General features: G+C 46.6%; 3 protein-coding genes across 3 annotated transcripts; all 3 read right to left on the bottom strand.

The window, feature by feature from the left end:
* Positions 1-4,043: 4,043 nt before the first annotated feature.
* On the bottom strand, positions 4,044-9,586 carry LOC136498345 (DNA replication licensing factor MCM3 homolog 1-like). Its single transcript, XM_066494288.1, has 12 exons — positions 9,142-9,586; positions 8,994-9,056; positions 8,801-8,913; positions 8,486-8,694; positions 7,837-7,967; positions 7,509-7,747; positions 7,187-7,423; positions 6,950-7,104; positions 6,668-6,876; positions 6,414-6,576; positions 6,117-6,323; positions 4,044-4,558 (listed from the first exon to the last, which is right to left on the bottom strand). The coding sequence occupies exons 2-11, from the start codon at positions 9,048-9,050 to the stop codon at positions 6,166-6,168; spliced, it is 1,671 nt and encodes a 556-aa protein (XP_066350385.1). The 5' UTR covers positions 9,051-9,056; positions 9,142-9,586; the 3' UTR covers positions 4,044-4,558; positions 6,117-6,165.
* A 1,889-nt stretch (positions 9,587-11,475) lies between these two features.
* LOC136496638 (uncharacterized protein C57A10.07) lies at positions 11,476-13,973 on the bottom strand. Its single transcript, XM_066492368.1, has 4 exons — positions 13,713-13,973; positions 12,850-13,624; positions 12,146-12,270; positions 11,476-11,992 (listed from the first exon to the last, which is right to left on the bottom strand). The coding sequence occupies exons 2-4, from the start codon at positions 13,427-13,429 to the stop codon at positions 11,672-11,674; spliced, it is 1,026 nt and encodes a 341-aa protein (XP_066348465.1). The 5' UTR covers positions 13,430-13,624; positions 13,713-13,973; the 3' UTR covers positions 11,476-11,671.
* Positions 13,974-14,972: 999 nt separating this feature from the next.
* On the bottom strand, positions 14,973-16,299 carry LOC136498491 (probable calcium-binding protein CML25/26). The gene has a single exon (XM_066494413.1). The coding sequence runs from the start codon at positions 15,908-15,910 to the stop codon at positions 15,389-15,391; it is 522 nt and encodes a 173-aa protein (XP_066350510.1). The 5' UTR covers positions 15,911-16,299; the 3' UTR covers positions 14,973-15,388.
* Positions 16,300-16,803: the final 504 nt, after the last annotated feature.

The following is a 16,803-nucleotide window of genomic DNA, read 5'->3' as shown; positions in this document are numbered from 1 at the left end:
ATTTACGTCTGAAGAAATCGTATAAAGGCTTTTATGGCGATGGCGATGCGCACATGCGCACGACGAAAACACAGAGTGCATGGAGATATAGGGCGGGGATAGGTAGGGAGAAGAGCTCCAATTTTAGTCCACGGGAAAATGACACGCCTGTACTCCTGCTAGATGTGTAGATTGCCTAACTATATTTCTGGTACTACGGTACAATGCATGCTAATTCTTCTCGGTCCAGCTAGCTGGTATACCCCTATTTTTTTTTCTGTTGCCGGAAGACTTGTGTGCTTAATTTGACGATGTATCCTACATGCTCTCCTAACAGCCTTAGGACTCGCTTAAAGTTGCTGCCCTTTTTCGTCTGTCCAAGCAACATGTGACCTTTTTTCTTTATTATCATATAGTAAGTAATCCACATGTTAATCGTCCTAACCAAAGACGGCGTCCCGGTGAGCAACCAGCCAGCAGGAATGGAAGGAGGAACTGCAACCGCAGCCCGTGTCCCGGTGACCGATGAATCTTGGCGTGAGGGGGCCCTGTTTGCCTCGCGAGTCGCCACTGCCCGACCCCGTGTCCATGTGTGGCTATTAAGGATGGCAACGGGGATATACCCGTCGGGTATCGCTGGAACGTTCTCTTTCCCGCTACGGAGAATTCATCCCGTCCCCATCCCCATTAACTGTCTCGGGTATAGATTCTTGCCCATCTCCATACCCGTCGGGTATCGGTCGGGTAACAGATATCCGACGGGTACTGCATACCCGATAAACAAGGACACTTGGGGTCGCAGCTTTGCAATCGGAGACGTTTCTTCTTCACTCGGGTATAAGTGTCAGAGTCTCGGAGATGCCGAGGAGAAGGAGCGAGGTTGCGAGGAGGACGAGCAAAGGTGGCAGAGAGCGAACTAAGGAAGCGAGGGGCACGAGCGCTCGTGAGACAGGCGTGCTTGTGCTGCTGGCGGAGATGGTGAGAAAAAATTGAACAAGGGTTCCTAGAACACACAAACTATATATATGACTATTCAGATTTGGACCAAAATACCTATGTTGAGTTTCTTTGGGCCTAATACTCGCATGACAGCTCAAATAGTCGGGTTTCCCAACGGGTAACGGGGACGGGTAAACAGGGAACGTTCCCGTACCCGCTATACCCATCGAGTATGGATTATTTCTCATTTAGATGCCCGCGGGTAAAGATATGATCCCATCCCCGCCCTCTAATGGATCAAATACCCGTCGGGTATCGGGGCCCGTTGCCATCTTTAGTGGCTATCCAACCCGGACACGTCACCTTCTCCTCGTGTGGCGGCGGGAGCAGGTAATCGCCGGTCCGCGCGCTGCTGCTGACAGATGGGACCAGCGTCACGCCGTCCCCACATGGCAGCCGTGCACGTCTCGCCAGTCGCCGGTGGCGTGCCGTGGTCTCAACGAGAGCGTGAGTTGACATCAACGTGAAAATACAACGGTAGGTCCCGTCCGTACGGTGCGTGCCGTGGTCTCAACGAGAATGATGCAATCTTCAGGGGAATTCCACAGGAACTGCGTTTTTTCCTCCCATGTGAACATGCGTATGTAATAGTAATTGTATATTCGCAACAAAATTCCAATCGTACATCGTTTTCTGGCCTCGTTTAGTTGGTCAAATTTTGGAAATTGGGCTACTGTAGCACTTTCGTTTTTATTTGGCAATTAGTGTTCAATTATGGACTAATTAGGCTCAAAATGTTCGTCTCGCAATTTTCAATCAAATTGTGCAATTAGTTTTTTTTCATCTACATTTAATGTTCCATGCACGTATTGCAAAATTCGATGTGATGGCTACCGTAGTATTTTTTAGGAAATTTTTTTGGAACTACACAAGGCCTCTGTATCTGAATCGAGGAGAATGTAGTAACTAGACTAGATAATGTCAGTGGCGCATTTATTCCACTGTATCACCAAAAGACGAAACTGGTTACACACGTACCACCCCCTAATTCCTCTCTAGTACGTACGAGTCCATGACCTCAACTGCGGCTGTCCTTCTGTGCTATGATGATTCATGGAGGAAGAGGGCCAGAGGACGAGAGGAGAGGGCCATGCCCATCCCATCCCTCTCCGAGGACAAATCCGACTAGCTAGAGAGGACAGAGGACACACCACACAACACAGGTAGGAGCCTCTCCGCTCTGCATCCCGGCTGCCTCCTCTTTCCACGGCTGCGAGCGAGCGAGCTGACACTGACAGCGCGTCGCCGCCACTACCACTTTCAACTTTGATGTGGAGGAGCCTAGGCCACCCAGCACAACAGGCAGGATGAGGATGGCTGGATGGGGCCTGCTAGCCGATCGAGCAGGGGATTTACGAAAGCTCTGGTCAGGTCCACACATTGCTGGCTGTCAAAACTCAGAACCAACCGTCTCGGCGGCGATCGGTGTGGGGTGTGGAATCCATTTGTTCCACGGAAGTTTCGGCATCAGCCTACGCATCTCGGCTGGATCCATCGATAGGCCTCTCTTTCTTTTTTTTCTTCTTTCCGGAGCAAGTGATGACGCGTATCATGACATGTCCGGAGCACTCTGGACACCACTTCTGGGCCTGCCCTATATCCAGTAGCTGGGCAAAGGCGATCCTAGCCCACTCTACTACACCCTAATACCAGTATTCTGGGACGAGGCATTGGAGGCTAATAATTAATCCTACTAGATTGATTGATTATCTTTGCGGTCTCGAGGAACTTTTCCATCACGCAGCTTGCTGCCAGCGGCCTGCCCTCTTTGTCCATGGCACGTTGCGGTGGCCACAGGGGCGACAAGGGACCATGATGAATGATGATGATTGATGGCGGCGTACCTGCGGCCCGGCCGGCTGCTTCTGCTTCTGCCGCGCGCGGTCGGTCACTCGACGCTTGGAAGGGAACGGAGCCCGGAGCATGCGTCCGTGTCTGTCCCCTGGCGTTTTGTAGCCATGACGGGCTAACTCCTCCGTCTGTTGGCTGGCTCTGCTCGCTGCCATGGCAAATACAGCAACAAGTAATACCTCCGTTTCAATTAATTTATTTTGACTTATGGTCTAATTCAAACTTGTTTAATTTTAACATTCGGACGCCGCGTCTGTAACCGTTTCCCGCGCCCACGTGAGACCCACGCCGCCCCGAACGTCATAAGCATCGAGAAGAGGGGAGGGGGCGGCAGATGCTACCTGTCGCCGGGAGTACGAGGAGGAGGAGACATCGAGACGAGGCAGCAGAAAAGCGAGGAGGGAGATGCAACACTCGATCTACTTTTGAAGCATTCAGATACAACACTTCATATGCCCGAAGGCAGATGAAAACACTTGAAACATACATGTGAAACAATTACGAAAACACATGAAAAACACTTGTGAACCATTGTAAAACATACACAATATCCAAATAAAACATTAGCAACATATGTGTGAAACATATGCAACATCCAAATAAACACTCTTGCAACATACACCTGGAAAAAACAGATGAAACATTGAAAACAGAAGCTTGTAACATGCGTGTACAACCATCGCAACATCATGATCTACTTTTGCAACATCCGTATAAAAACATTTGCAACATAACCCTGCAAACATCTGAAACACTTGAAACATACGCTTGCAACATCACTTTCAGCACATCTCCTTGCTACTTGGGAGAATAGAGGCTCGTCGGCATGTGGAGTTCACCGGAGACAGCGGCCCGGGCGATGAGTGGAGAAGATAGAGCCCACATCGAGTTCAAGGAGGCGACGAGCAGATCTTGCAAGAAGGGCTGCCGGCGGTCCTCGGCTCTCACCCCAAGTTCAAGGAGCCGACGGTCCAGGGCGCAGGGGAGCAAGTGTGGGCGGCGCGACAGGTGGGCGGGGAGGACGGCGCGATGCCGGGTCGAAGCAGCGAGGAGGTGGGGAACGGCTACGCTAGTGGCCGACCGGGCTACAGGCAACGATGCTACGCGTGAGGTGCAACGCAGTGGGGAAGGAAGAGGGCCGCGAGGTAGGAAGACCGATTCTTTTTTTTTTGTTTTTGTTTTGAGAAACTCCCGAGCCAATAGGATTAGGAAAGGATAGTTAAGCTAGCGTCGCGGCCTTTCAATGGTGCGTCCGGAGCGGATAGACGTCCGCTTGCTAGCATTACCGATAGTTTAATGTTATTGATGTTTGTATGTTTTTAGTAAATATTACCTCTTAAGATAATATTAAATAAAGCGAGTTGTAATTTCGAACAAAGTGAGTAACCGCTTTCTTCTGGGGTTCTTTCTTTTTTGTTGAGAAAGCTCAAATGAACTTTCGGAGGTTCTGCCGTTCTGGAATGAGAGTGTTGCTGCCTCTGCCGCTTTGTGCCTGCCACTTTGCCAGGTGCTAAACCGTGTGTACAGGCAACGCATGGCTTGCGACGCCGGAAACTTTAAAAAGCTACAGGTACCTCAGTGATTCTGATACTTCCCTTGCCTTGGCTTGTGCTGTGACTGTGAGAGAACCTCGAGTGCTGACTGGTCTCGAATCCACGTATGACCTGGTGCCCTGGTCCAACTATTTGATGCCAATTTCACCAACACTTGGAAACGAATCACAATGATTCTGAGCAAAAAGGAATTAATTAATAAACCGGAAAAGTAATAAAAAACTGGAAAAGAAATTAATTAAAACTGGAAAAGTATGCATCAAAATCCAAAGTGAATCCATGCCCCAGAGCTTCATGGGCTGTTTCTGCTGGGCCTTGGCTACGCCTGGATAGTGGTGGTAACGAGCCACAGCCCGCCTGCCCTTTCAAATTCAGCTTAGCCAGTTAGCCCTCGTATATTTATGGCATGAGAAAAAGAATCATATTTACTATATTCCTCAACTATAGTTGCACTTAAAATTTCCTTCCTACAATATATTATTCCTCTTTCAACTGTTGTTAAAACCAATTATTTTTACTCCCCACTCAAATCCAAATAGCAAATAAACACCAAAATAAGTCTATATGAGACTCAAATAATTTCATATGAATTATGGAAGACTGAACAATAAAATCATCTCCAAGAGTTTCCAAAACCCACTCCCAATCTAGATTTTTAACAAGATTGAAAAAACTGCTCTCCAACAACTCCCTATTTCAACTTCCAATCTTTCCGCACTTGGGAAAAACAATCCCATGGTGCGAATATTTTCGCGCGTGTATCGATCCGCCAATCCGAAGGTGGAAGGATGTGGAAAGAATAAGATGTAGGATATGGTTCCCAATGCAAATGTACAAGAGAAAGAAACTATAAAAGTGGTTGAAGTCATTTATAAATAGTTTAGGATTGGTGATGTAAAATTGTCTTCTATATTTTACGAGCCAGATTGTAGAAATTGTTAGAGCAACCCAACAAATATGCTCCCAATAATTTTTAGCCACTTGGAAAACTCATTGATTTACCGATTATTATTTTGGGAACTACTCCAAAATAAATGCACGTCTCGCACTTCGAGTAGTCAACCAATTTTAGGTTTGATTATATTTGTAGAAAATAGTATTAACATTTACATCTTCATTTAGTATAAAAAATAGCATGATTAATCTAATGATGTGCATTTTGTATTATAAAGCTTAGTACTTTTTTGTATATGTTTGGTCAGAGAATATTGTTTAACTTTTCAAAGTGTGAGACGTGCACTTCCGGTATGAAGAGAGTATTGAAGACGCATGAGTTCTGCTGTCCGAGAAAAAAATGTCTTTTCTTTTTAACTACCGCAGATTGATTTGAACCCAGCTTCTGTTTTTCTTTCTAATATTAAGGGTCTGTTTGGCAGGGCTCCTCCCAGCTCTAGCTCCTGCGGAGGAGCCCTGCCAAACGTTTTCCTGGAGGAGCCATTTTTTTAATAAAACACAGAGGAGCCAGAGTCGTTTTGGAGCAGCCACAAATTGTGGCCAAAACGGCTCTAGCATCATGTTCCCAGCCATTTACCATTTTTCTGGTTCCCAATTTTACTAGCTCTAGCCACAAATTTTTACTGGTTCCCACTTTTAGCCATTTACCATTTTCCGTTGAAATTGGAAAGCTTGCATGTACGAATGTGCTATATCTGGTACTTTCACCCTGATCAGTGCAAAAGAATAATATCTCCGCCAACTTTGAATGGCTCTGTATCCAGGATTGGAAAAGGTTACCTCATCAGTAAGCTTCGGTTGAATAAGGTTCTTCGCATAATGAAATATATTACTTCAGAAATTTGACAGTTAGCCTGTCTTGCTTGGCTTTCTTGCCTCTTCTTCTATCCTGACCATGGAGCATTCTATCATACTTAACAAAAATGGCTGCATTAGCATCACCATCATATTCTTCAGCATATCCCTCTTTATCAAGAGACCTTGCTCCTACAGTTTATGAGGTTGTGTTTTATTAAGCAAATGAAAGAATGGAAGAACTGAAAACAAATATATTGGACTGTAACACAGCAAAGCTACCTCCATCATCAGTGCAATATCTATGCATTCGTGCAACAAGTTCTGAAATTTGCCGATCAATCTCAGGATCCATTTGATCAAGAACAATAAAAAGTAAATCAAAACGGGAGAGCAGTGAATCCGGAAGCCCAATATTATTTGTTGGCGTCAATGAACGATCATACTGTCATAAGGCCAGAAATTATTGTCAGAAACAGAAAACAATCAAGTGGAACACACTTATGGAGCAAGGGAAAGAAATGCTAAGAGCATACGGTTCCATATATTGGATATGCTGCAGTGATTACACTACATCTCGCATTTAACGAAGCATGTATTCCTGCCTTTGCAATGGTTACAGTTTGCTGTTCCATAACTTCATGAATAGCAACTCGGTCTTGGTCATTCATTTTATCAAACTCATCAATGCAGACAACACCACGATCAGCAAGAACCATGGCACCAGCTTCAAGCCTTCTTTCCCCTGAACAGAAATTTGTCATGTGGCTTTTACTGGAATATGAATACCAATGCGCTAATTAGAGTTGCATCATTACCGGTCTCTTGATCAGAAGTCACGGCAGCAGTCAAACCAACACCAGATGAACCCCTGCCAGTTGTTGAGATAGCCAAAGGGGCAATGTTCATGACAGCTCTTAGGAGCTGGGACTTGGCAACTGAAGGATCTCCCACCATCATCATGTTTATATCTCTGTATGCCAAAATATAAATATAAATAAATAAAGCACAATCAATGAAATCATGTGTCAGTAATGATCTGAAACATCACTTACCCTCTCAAGTGAGTTCCATTTTTTAGATTCTTCTCAACGCCACCAAGCATCAATAGTACTACTGCCTTCTTTATCCATAGATGGCCATATATGGATAGAACAAGTGAGTTTCCCAGCAAGTTGAAGGTGTCATTTCTCCTTGATATTTCTTTCATCCGCTTCAGATCTTCCCGAGTATAGACAGGTGCATTTGCCTCTTTGTTAAGAAGTGACACATTATTTGCGATAAGGACAGTTCTACAGACAGTAATACAAAACCACATTATACTTCAGAAATAGGTAAATTGAAGCGAGCTTTGGTGAAGGTCATAGCTGAACTAACCTGAACACGCCACTAACACTACCCTTGCTTTTCCCTGGTAGAGCCTTGTATACACCAACAATTGAGACACGGTCGCCGGGTTTGCAACAATCCACAAGATCATCTTCTACAATAACATCGACAGTTCTTGGGAGCTGTCCAGGTGCAGAATTTTCAGGCACTTCTTGCATGGACAATGTCTGGTGATCCTTGTATTCACACATCCCATACTCAGTGACCAACAAGTTACCATTGTCATCCTAGGCATTCCAGATTGAGAAGCATTACAACTACAGTACCAAAGGGGTTGATTGAATGAAATTGCAAAGAGCAAATAGTAGGCGCATACCCTTGTTGGATAAACAGAGCCAGTCGGCAAGCCTACAAAAGAAGTGATGTCCCTGTATTCACGTGACAGAAAAGCCCCGGTCACAGGGCAGAAGTGAACACTCTTAACAACTTTCAGCCTTACCAATGAGCCTGTTTTTTTCACGAGGAAAAATAATATTAGCACTCAAAGTCAAAGGTGTATAGGTACTTCACTAGAAATCTAGTGTCTATCTATGCTTTGTATTAGTAAATTGCTGGTACGGATTGATAGACCAAGTAGTTAGCATCAGATTAGTATGCTATATGCACAGCATAAGTGATGAATTAACAGAAGTCAATACTAAAGTTTCATTACAAATTCGTGTAGCTCAGGCATTCTGACATCATTCATGTTCAGTTTATACTGACACAGCTAACAAGGACAATTTTACCCATTCTATTTTGCAGTTTCCCTTTACCACAAAGGTACCAGTTGAACTACCACAGAACTTCTATCCACCAGCAAGAAGAATGCTAGAGTTTAATACTTTAATTGGAGCTTATTCAAAAGATACTGACAACACAATCTGGTACCATGTAAACAAAATGCACCCAACAAGCAGTATGACTGGAACCAGAGCCTAACAACAATGTGGTTCATCTAATGAAAGGGAGAATTGAGACATTACATTTAGTGACGATGCCCTCAACACAGACCATGGTGCCGATGAAGGAAGACATGAGATCCCTGGGCGTGACCCTGTGGAACCCGAACGGCCCCGAGAAGCCCACCATCACGCGCTCCCCTTCCTTCAAAAACTTGGGGTCCAGGTTCTTGGCCACCTCCGACACCGCGTCAGACTCCGGCTGCATATACTCCCCGGGGCTCCGAATCACCCTATTCAGACGCAAGGGCAGACCGCATCAGCCAGGAAGGCAGGAACTTGCCCGACAGAACAACAGAGACGCAACGAGAAAGCGAGGGAAAGGCAGCGGCGGGGCACCTGCGGGCGAGATCGAGGTTGTGATTGCGGAGGTCGTCCATGCCGATGATGAGGCGGTGGCGCTTGTTCTGGACCATGTCGCGGACGGCCTGCATGTAAACCCCCTTCCCGACCTGCGGTGGGAGGCAAGAGCGTTAGCCGAGAACCCGGCGAACCAGCGGCGGCAGCGGCTACGGACGGCGAGGGGACTTACGTCTTGGTCGAGGAAGGCGCGCTTGTGTGCCGCCATTGCCTCCTCGTTGACGTCCATGGCTGCCTGCGGACCGGGGGCGGATCCAGTAAAGGGACATGGGTGTACTCAGCCTCGCACAGCATGAAAGGAAGGGAAGGGGTGGGAGTACCTGGTGGGTGATCGTCGCCGGCGAAGAGACCAACGAAAGCCTCAGCGCCTGGGATGGGGGCGGGGGGGCGCTCGCGAGCAGGGATGCGGGGGAGGCGAAGGATGCGGGGCAGGGGAAAGAGCCAGGCAGCGCCGGTCTCTTCCAGCAGATCCAGGCGGTACCGGTCCCTTCCTTCTGGCGAGTGGACGGGGAGGGGAAGAAGCTCGCAAGCAGGAATGCGGGGAAAGGGAAGGAGCCGGGGAGGGGAAAGAACCGGGCAGCGCCGGTCTCTTCCGGCGTATCCGGGCGGCGCCGGTCTCCTTCCTGCTGGCGAGCGGACGGGGATGGGCGCGCGAGCAGGGATGCGGGGGACTCCTGGCCGGGGATGCGGGCGGCGCGTCGACGGGGAGACCGTGCGGGCGGAGCAAGCGGCGGCGCGCGCAGTTTTCTGTCGCGAGCGGGAAGGAAGCCCGCGCAAGGAAAACTGCACGAAACGGTGATATGAGGGCCCATATGAATGAGGGGACGCAGGCACGCCGCGAGGGCCCCCGCACGGGCCTTCTTCTGGACCGTTTTTCTTTTCACACATTTCTTTGGAAATATTTTATTATTAGTGTTTCTCAAAAAAAAATTATTATTAGTTTTCTTTCTCTCCCTTTTAAATTTTTTTATTTTTCTTAAATTATCATCCATAATGGTAATTGTGGATAGTTTAGATACATAGTTAGAACGTCATTTTGAATTATCTTCATAATGAAAACTATGAGTAATTTAGATGCAATGTTACGATGTTATTTTGAATTATTATTAATAATAGAAAATGTGAGGAATTTATATGCAAATATAGGGAGTTATTTTTAATTATTTTTCTTAATTTCATATGTGTGTAATTTATGTACAAATTTAGGGAGTTATTTTGAATTATATTTCATAATGGCATAGGCGGGTAGTTTAAATATAAATTTAGGGAGTTACTTTATGTATTTTTCATACCGATAGAGGTGGGTAATTTTTTATAAATTATAATTGATCCAACGGCTACTACTAGCGAATAGCAATGATGATTATAGACTATCAAATTAAAGGCTCGATGTTTCTGATTATTGTGAGATTTTCTAGAATTTATCCTTTTTTTTCCCTAACGCGTCTTGTGAGAATTGACGTGGTGTCTCCGTTGGATCCTCCAATTAGTAATTGTAAGATTGTGTGCTGTGCTTCTTCACCTGTGAATCATGTTTGCGACGTTCTTCTTCACAGAATTAAATGTACCTGCCTTGCCATCTTGTTCAGAATATTGCAAATTGCAACGCATGCTTGAGTATGGAAAGTGGCATTCTGTTGTTCCTCAGTATTTACCTGATCATCTTTACACGTCGCAGCAAGCTGGAAAGGCTCTTGCGAGTAAGCCTGAAGACAAATTTGAGTTGGTCGCAGTTTAGCTGTTTGGATCCTACTAATTCGCATATACTACTATACCTAGGTGCTAATTTGTCCGTCTGACTGTCTCCACATGGGAATAGCCGAATAGGTCAAGGTATTGGACTGCCAAAAAAAAAAGAGGAGGAAGAAGAGAGAGTTACCGATCCAATTGAGTCGCAGAAAGATTTCCTGGTTATCAACTCCATTGCACCGAGGAATTCTGGAATTTGTTTGGGTAAGGCCGTAGGGATGCAGTTTTTTTTGTTTTGTTTTGTTTTCATGTCTGTAATCTGGGTTATCTGGCTAATCCTCTACGTGAACTGTGAAGAAAGCTCTGTTTCCTCTCAACCTTAAATAATTTCACAGAGTCATCCCTTTTTTTTTTTTTGGTTCACCTTGTTTCCTCGCTTTCCAAGAGAAAATAATTAACTCTGTTCACATACTTACGGCCCAGACCCAGGCATCAATTTCAGCCCCAGGTGTCAATATAATCGGATGCCTAAGATGAACGCCTGTGCCTTGACTGGCTCAAAACCAAACAAGCCCAGGGGGGAAATAGAGCGCTCCACATTTCAGAAATGATGACAACTCACACAAAGCAATAGGTTGGAAAACTGATATGTTACTCGAAATAAAATTGGTGCAAGTAACAGGTTGGAACTTGGAAGTGCTAAAGATTCTAGCTAACCGAGTGAATGTAACTGGACTGAAAAACTGGAAAAGCAGTTAGGGATCAGTATTGGAAGAACAGCAGGATATCAGAGAGTACAAATTTTGTTCATGGGATGTTCAGCTTTTGTTGACAGAAGGTTCAGAACTTCAGCTGCAAGGGGAAGTTCTTCATTGCTTGCATTGCACCACAGAACAAGGTGTACGTGTAAAAACAAATTCACGAGTTTGAATTGTGCGCAAAGACAAGAGACAAGTCATCGAGGAGAAACAAAAAGGTTAAAAATATATTATATTGATAGTGTAACATATACTTGTATTGCAAAAGCAATCCTCCCCCTCGTGCAGAAGGCAAGGTTTAATATGTTTCCCTCAATTCAGAACAAGGTCAGTGCAAGGGTGCTGGAATCGTGCAGTGACAGTGGGGACCTCGATCCAAGATTGATGTACATTATTACACTAGCTACTCAGTCCAAGGGAGGTGCCCGGAGTAAGGCACCGGACCACAATAGGAGAACAGACCCTTCAGCTCCGGGCAGCCATCAGGATATGGAATGGTACGGTGGAACGGGTCCCTCTTCAGCCTATTTACATGAAGAGATCCTAGACATCCATATGGGTCTTCAAGGAATTGAGAACGGACAGCTGCTTCACCTTTCAGAGCAGCCTCCCTTGCGGAAGGTGTAGCTGGTGTACCTGTGAAGAAGAATCTGCCTTCTGGGAATCCGAGTGCGGTTCTGTGCAATTGAGCAAACCGTTCCTCCTTGAAATCATAGCTAACAACCTAATCAACAAATGTTCAAATGTGCCGATTAGAGAATGGCAATAATCAGAACTCAAAGAGCTTATTAAAACTTCAGAAGATCAATACCCATTACTATACTGGTATTAATAAGTAAACAGTTAGTTCAAGGTTTTCAAAAGAAGCAAGGCTTACAGTTATATTTTGTGGGTATCTTCCAGTGAGCTCTCTGAAACGGCACACACTAAATAGGAGGTTTTCAAAGCTATCTCGTGCATGCTCCTCAGTGAGTGCTCGGCTCCTTACACTCTCATCATTTCCTGTGCATGTCCACACATAAAGTTAGTAGTGAAGGACAACTGGGAAGTCATTCAGTGATAAAGAAAACGACAGAAACATCAAGATCAAGCTGCAAGCACGGCTAAGGTGTAACTACCACAATGGTGAATTGGTGATGACAGTGAGGAAGTTAAAAACATTAACCTTCAGGAAACGTTAATTTGTTTGAGCACATACTCAGATGCTCTGTCTATCCTTGTTGCAGAGGTGGAAATGTGCATTGAATTATATATTTTGACATAACCAGAAACCCAACCTTTTAGGCCTTGCCTATTGCTAGTGCCTTACAGAAACAGAATATGATTTTGAATTGAGAATAATGAACCACCATAATGTGACCATTTGAACCATCCCCTCTCAATTCTGAAATCTGCCATATGAATATATAGCCCCAAAGACAAGCTTGTTTGTTTTGCATTTTACTAGAGCAACTGATGGGTTAGCAGTCATAAGTAATTGCACAATATATCCTACCTTTGATAGAGCAACAGAGATTTACTATGACACTAATCTTACTAAAGTACATCAACCAAGAAATGTTGAAATTGCTGAAAACTCACCAAACCATCCTTTCGACTCGGCAATAGCCCAATAGCTCTGCGCCTTGCTCCTCGGGCCAGCATCTCTCCTCGTCTCCCCGCCGCTGAACAGCAGGAGCGCCCCCTCATCCCTGGCCGCGATCCCCACCCCCTCCTTGATGTGAGCCAGGAAGGTGGCCGCCTGTCCAGGGTGCTTCTGGTACGGCTCCAAGAACCAGGAATTCTCGCTCTCAGTCTCCCCGCATCTCGAGCTCGTGTAGATCGAATGCCCAGCCACCATGACGAGGTTCCGGAGCTTTGGAAATGGGTACTCCCCGCCGTCACTGGACCACGCACCTACGCTCCTCATCGCCCTGAACCGGGTCTCGTACACGGACAGGAGGACGAGGACGCTGAGCCCGAAGGAGAGGAGGATAAGGGCCACGGCCACGGGGTGCGCCTCGTAGAAGTAGCGGATCCTCATGACGATCGAGGTCTCGAGGTGAGCGTTCTTGGGCTTGCGGCCCTTGCGGGGGGACCCGGACTCGAGATCGAAGTCGCCGCCTCTGGGGTAGCGGAAGGACTTGGGGCTCCCCGTACCGAATCCTCCCTGGCTGCTCATCACACTCTCAGGAAGTCGGCCTCTCACACTACATCACTCAGGCACCAAATCAAAGCTGTCCTTCGCAGCTCGCTGAACTGAGGCGAAGGCCAGATCCAAAGATAGAAGATGCAGATACTGTTTGGTACCAAGTCAGAGTCCCCGAGTGTCGTGCGAACCACGCGAGTACCCGATCCGGCGATCCCAGGAGACAGCCTGCGGAGATGAGAAATCGGCGCCAATCAGCGCGATTACGGATGAAACCAAGAGAGTGCTCCAGTGATCTCGGGAGCAGAGATCCCACTTTCGGATGCGCCGCCGGGAACAACTCGGCGAGGAGCCGCGCGCCGTGCCGGATCTGCAGAGGCGAATGGTAACAGGCGGCGAGTCGGCGACGCGGCCCGGCAGGATTGGGGGAGTGGGCGCGTGGCCGAGCGGCGTTACTGGGGAGTTGGGACAGGGCGGCGTTGCTCCGTGCTCGGTCGTGGCCTGTGTCTGTGCGCTCGCGCGCGCTCCAGTCGGGGTGGACGCGAGGGAGGAGGGGATCAGGGGAGACAGACTGGTGCACCTTCACTAACTTCACCGTTCATTACTGACTTGGTCCGGGGAAATTTTGACATTTCCGAGTTTTTTCCCCCTACTCCTTTTCAATCCACCTTGTTAATACACGTTTGACCAAGGTGGATTAAAAACACATTTATGACTCTAAATTAATCTATTATCAAAATACAGTATCATACGTATTATACATTTTGGCCCTGTTCGTTTCTCTTATAATTCGTCTTTTTCAGCTTGTTTTTTTTAGCCGGAACAGCGTTTTTCTCTCGCAGTAAATCAACAGGAACAGTGTTTCGGCTTGTTTTTTCAGCGAAATGAACGGGGTCTTTATCTATAATGGTCGAACTTACAAGATGCTAAAATATGACGCTACGCTAGAATTTTTTTCTTGGAAGGATGGAAGCACTAACACTAGGGTTGTGTTTGGTTGAGAGATATCATGTCATGAGACGGTCATGTTATACTCATGTGTTAGTCTCTTTTCTTTTATTCTTTTTTTTTTCTTTTTCCTCTCCCATTTTCCTTTTCTTAAGCATGCTAGAAGCTAGACGGATAACTGCCTAATCTCCCTAGCCGACCTGACCATCCTCCTGCATTTCGATGCAAATTCCTCTGATTTGGTAGGAAAAGTTGCAGATTATGTTTTGGAAAGGATTTCTACTGATATAAAACCAAGCCTTCTATATCTACCAAAGGTTTACTCGACATCAATTTCAGTCTGATTAGATATGTCATTGAAACAAATCTGTTTTGTCTTTGTTTTATTTTCGGATGATAAGGATGAGCCAGCCGATCCTAACATAATTTTGTAGGAGCCGGACGACGAAGCCTCAAAATCTGCATCCTACCCGCAGTGGAGGAGCTTGCTCAAGAACTGAGAGCCGGCCAGGGACTGGACGGCCCTCGTTCGGGAAGGTCTTCTTCGCTATAGATGTGGCTTATTTAGGTTATCCAACATAATCGATCAAAACAATCAATCTACCATTATTTTTCTCCTACTTTTAGCTTCTCCAACCTCTGCTATCTAGAGCCTCTCTCAACGAGATTTGTTGGTATTTTAGATGACCTTGCAGAGCTTAGAGCAATTCCGTTGTGCTCCTCCATGGTAGGTCTTTCTAGAGGTATTCGTGGACTTTTTGATGAAAAACAGACATCTAGCGGCCTCGCTGTTTGAACCTCTCTCCGCTGCATGCTAGCCGTGTGCGGGCTTGCGAGCTACTATCTTACTGATAAACAATGATGACCATCAACTTTATTGTACGAGAGAGTAGCTAGAACGCGATAAAATTAATTACTGTATTGTGGAGGTGGTAGTAATACGTCAAATTCACATGTGCACATTTTGACATAAAAGCTGTACGAATGTATATAGTTCAAAATTCATCCCAAAAAATGTACGAACAACGAAGGATCGTATTCGTATCATAAGAGGCCATCATGCATCATGACCCTGAACTCTTCGAAAGAGATGACGCCATCGCCATCGAGATCGAACCTGCAGATCATGGCCCTGCACTCGTCCAGGTCCAAGGCCAGCTGCAACTGCTTATTCGCGCCCATCAGCCGCCCGAGCATCCGCTGCAGGCTCGCCGGCGTGATGCACTGCTCCTTCTGCTCCGCCGCCCCCTGGCGGCCCCCGTCGTCCGCATCCGCGAACATCCCGAACGCCACCCTGAGGCACCGCCGCCTGCTGCCGCCCGCGTCGTCGTCGTCGGCCTGCTGGTCCGCCGCCGCAGCCGCCTCGCGGGCCAGCCCGAGGAACTCGTCGCGGTCCAGCAGGCCGTCCCCGTCGGCGTCCGCCGCCGCGAGCACGGCCGCGGCCTCCTCCTCGTCGAGCGGCGCCGCCGCGCATCTGCGCAGCTCCGACGCCGACACCTTGCCGTCGCCGTCCTTGTCCAGGGCCTCGAACAGCGACGCCGCCGCCGCCGCCGCCGTGGCAGACATTTTTGGTCACGACGATCACGTACCACGTAAGCAGCTGATGGCCTGGAGATCACACACTTGGACGCAGCTGAATGGTTGGCTAATGGCTACGTCGTCCGTACTACTCCAGGTAGTTTAGTTTGTGGCTCCGTACGTAACCGTAGGTAGGTAATGCTGGTTTCTTGCCTGCAAGCGGCTCCTTACGCTTTGATCGAAACTAAACACGCTGAGGAAGATGAGATGGAGTCTGGAGATATATATGAATGTGTGTATATATATTATATATTTATATTGGAAGAGGTTGTCGATCAGCCATGTATGGCTAGATATAGGTCAACTGATTTAGAGAAGTCATCTTTTCGAGAGAGAGAGAGAGATGATTCCGTACAAATTTTCTTCTTCTTCTTCTTCTTTTGATTGATGATAGATACAACTATACAAGAGTACCAGTTGTTTGTTTGACAACATATAAAGAGAGAAAAAAACTAAAGAATAAGATGTGAGTTGCGATGTAATTTCCGCGTCTTTTCGGGAGAAGAGGCTGGTCGGCATGCATCATGCGTACCTTGATGGCTTGATTGTTACCCTCTAGCAAGAACCGTGCACCAAATTAATTAATTTATTATCACCGAACCAGGAAATTATTAGGCAAGTCAAATACGCATCACATGACATTTTCGGCAGCACACAGGAAGGGGAGCTTTAATTTATTTGTCATCCAGAATTAGTATTTGCTTCCAATTCAAGATAATAGGACTGAAAATTACTAAATAAAAACTATATATACACCTGACCACACAGCATTGTGATAGGCACGACCGATATTACGGTAGGTAAGGGCTGGGCCAAATAATCAGATGGAGCGACTCGTCAACACGCTAGCTGGCTAACCATCTCAACGGCATCATCAGCTG

Source organism: Miscanthus floridulus, chromosome 12, assembly GCF_019320115.1.
Source record: "Miscanthus floridulus cultivar M001 chromosome 12, ASM1932011v1, whole genome shotgun sequence".
NCBI lineage: Eukaryota > Viridiplantae > Streptophyta > Magnoliopsida > Poales > Poaceae > Miscanthus > Miscanthus floridulus.
This window is presented reverse-complemented; position numbering and strand designations above follow the sequence as displayed.

Excerpts from the sequence above, each read along its gene's own strand:
- LOC136498345 (XM_066494288.1), bottom strand. The coding sequence starts at position 9,050 with ATGGACGTCAACGAGGAGGCAATGGCGGCACACAAGCGCGCCTTCCTC. Across the intron at positions 7,424-7,508 it reads AGTGTTAGTGGCGTGTTCAG|AACTGTCCTTATCGCAAATA; the intron begins GTTAGTTCAGCT and ends TACTGTCTGTAG. Across the intron at positions 6,877-6,949 it reads GACTTCTGATCAAGAGACCG|GGGAAAGAAGGCTTGAAGCT; the intron begins GTAATGATGCAA and ends ATTTCTGTTCAG.
- LOC136496638 (XM_066492368.1), bottom strand. The coding sequence starts at position 13,429 with ATGAGCAGCCAGGGAGGATTCGGTACGGGGAGCCCCAAGTCCTTCCGC. Across the intron at positions 12,271-12,849 it reads CGAGTCGAAAGGATGGTTTG|GAAATGATGAGAGTGTAAGG; the intron begins GTGAGTTTTCAG and ends GGACATGCACAG. Across the intron at positions 11,993-12,145 it reads GATACCCACAAAATATAACT|GTTGTTAGCTATGATTTCAA; the intron begins GTAAGCCTTGCT and ends TTTGTTGATTAG.
- LOC136498491 (XM_066494413.1), bottom strand. The coding sequence starts at position 15,910 with ATGTCTGCCACGGCGGCGGCGGCGGCGGCGTCGCTGTTCGAGGCCCTG.